The sequence below is a fragment of the Polistes canadensis genome, unplaced genomic scaffold (genome assembly GCF_001313835.1).
Source record: "Polistes canadensis isolate GaletaPanama2010 unplaced genomic scaffold, ASM131383v1 scaffold_239, whole genome shotgun sequence".
In the NCBI taxonomy this organism is placed as follows: domain Eukaryota; kingdom Metazoa; phylum Arthropoda; class Insecta; order Hymenoptera; family Vespidae; genus Polistes; species Polistes canadensis.
In genome coordinates, this window is record NW_014569786.1 from 105,674 (window position 1) to 107,860 (window position 2,187).

At 36.6% G+C, this 2,187-nt stretch overlaps 1 protein-coding gene across 14 annotated transcripts in view; it reads right to left on the reverse strand.

Annotated features, from left to right (window-relative positions):
• Nucleotides 1-525: 525 nt before the first annotated feature.
• The window catches only part of LOC106790433 (disintegrin and metalloproteinase domain-containing protein 11), a 74,983-nt gene continuing 73,321 nt past the window's right edge, over nt 526-2,187 (reverse strand). For 11 of the 14 annotated variants that reach the window (XM_014755308.1, XM_014755318.1, XM_014755315.1 and 8 more), the window contains one exon: nt 526-1,291. In XM_014755308.1, coding sequence (XP_014610794.1) covers nt 640-1,291 — 652 coding nt within the window. In that variant the 3' untranslated portion in view covers nt 526-639. The remainder of the gene's footprint in view (nt 1,292-2,187) is intronic. The other 3 variants (XM_014755320.1, XM_014755319.1, XM_014755321.1) reach the window with 2 other exon arrangements.

Here is a 2,187-nt window from a genome sequence, read left to right on the forward strand (position 1 = left end):
CTCTCTCTCACTCTCACTCTCTCTCTCACTCTCACTCTCTCTCTCTCTCTACGGTGTATAAGTAGTACGCATGAAATGATTGAAAACTGACACAACACTTCGTCTTTTTTGAGTAAATCGTTTTACTAATGTTTATTAATAAACATTTCATATAGATTAATGTTAATTTATTATAATTTTTAATATCGATCGTATTTTCTTCACTCCGTCGTGCCGCTCATATTTTCCCTTTTGGCTATCTCGGTCGCTCCCCTAAATCTTTTTTCTTTCCCTTCTTCTTTCTCTCTCTCTCTCTCTCTCTCTCTTTCTCTATTTTTTATTTTTTGTTCTACTATCGTTTTACGTTTTCCTCTCTCTCTCTCTCTCTCTCTAACAACCCACCCACCCTCCCTCCCTTTCTCGCTTGCTCGTTCTCTCTCGTCTGTCTTTCTCTTTTGTTATTTATTCTTTTTTTTTTTGTTAATTATTATTTTTTCCTTTCGCATTATCGTTTCTTTTTTTTCATTTTTTTTATATTTTTTTCTTCTCGTTCGTTAATTCATAGTTTATCGTTATTTACACTATTCAGTATAAAATGCGAGTTCAAGATTAAATCACACCACTATGTTTTGGACACTATCTGTCATCGATTAATAATTATCAATGCTTGTACTCAGGAAAATGCAAAGGGGGCAGTAGGGCAGTATTTTCGTTATCACTAGTGTTGTTGGTATTTAATTCTTTAGGGGAACCATTATTTATGTTACAATCTAGACTAAATTTATCGTCTAGTGGGCATTTGTTAATATTAGGCAAGTGATTAACATCGATTCCACGAACGTCAGGGAGCATTTTCGCATGGGATTGAGCGTTTCTCGTAAGATCATCGTTCGCGAGGACGCTGCTGTTGCTGCTGCTGTTGTCATTTAACGGTGGGGATGGATAATAACCTCGCTGCTTAATTGGCAGTTGTTCCAACGGCAGTTGATGCTGTTGCTGTTGCTGCTGCAGCTGTTGTTGCTGTTGTTGCTGCTGCAGCTGTTGTTGCTGTTGTTGCTGCTGCTGCTGTTGTTGCTGTTGTTGCTGCTGTTGCTGCTGCTGTTGTTGCTGCTGTGGTGATGGTTGTTGCTGTTGCTGTTGCTGGTGATGATGATGGTGGTGATGGTGTTGTTGCTGTTGCTGCTGCTGCAACTGCACGGGTGCCGTGGTAAGCGCGGATGATGGTGGTGGCGGTTGTTGTGGTGGTCGGTGCTGTACCCCCTCCTCACTCGTCCACCGGGCTAATTGTTGTTGAGCTTGAATAAACGTATCACTAGAAAATAACAAGATTACACGAGCCCATTGGATCTATTCCTCGACCACTAATGCTGCATGCGAATGCGAATGCCGTGTTTTTCAACGGTCTTTTCTTTCGGCGACACGCGATAACAGCTTAAGGGATGGATCCTCTCGGAACTTGGATCTTTTTGGTAGTGACGGTGATGGTGATGGTAGTGATGATGAGAAAATGGTCAGAAGTAGGCTTTGCAAAGAGATTTTTGTTGTTGGTTGGTTTTTTTTTTCTTTTTTTTTCTTTTTTGATACGTGATCGAATCGTTATTGTGCATCTAAAATTTAATCATAGCAAAAGCGTTAAACACCGTTACATGCTCTGATGATTATAAGTATTCAATATTCATAATACAAGCAAATGAATACTTAAGTGCGTTACGTGCGTGTCTTCTAATTTTTATCTCTCATCCAATTCAAGGATAATTTTAAAACATATATATATCTAATTTTATAAGATTATATACGAACGAATTATTTAATATTATTTATGTTGAAGGAATAAATGAAACGCAATTTGTAGCAGCGAACATAGAAAGCATCGATAGCGATTCTAATTGCCGAGGAAAGCTTAGCGACTACTATGTTTATTACCACGTATATACATAGAAAGAGATTTTTATGTGTTTCTTCTTTTTTTCTTTTTTATATTTATTATTATTTTTATTGGCAATGTGTGAAGGAAAATTGTTCAGATAAGGATGAGTGCGCGCCATAATATCAATGGCTTAAAATTTTTTATAAATGTATTTATATATATATATTTTATATATATATATATATAAAGATAGGTAAAAAGAGAAAGAAAGATAGAAAGAGATAGAGAGATTAGAAAAAGAATTTTTCGGCTAGGATAAATGTCAAATATACGATTTGTGA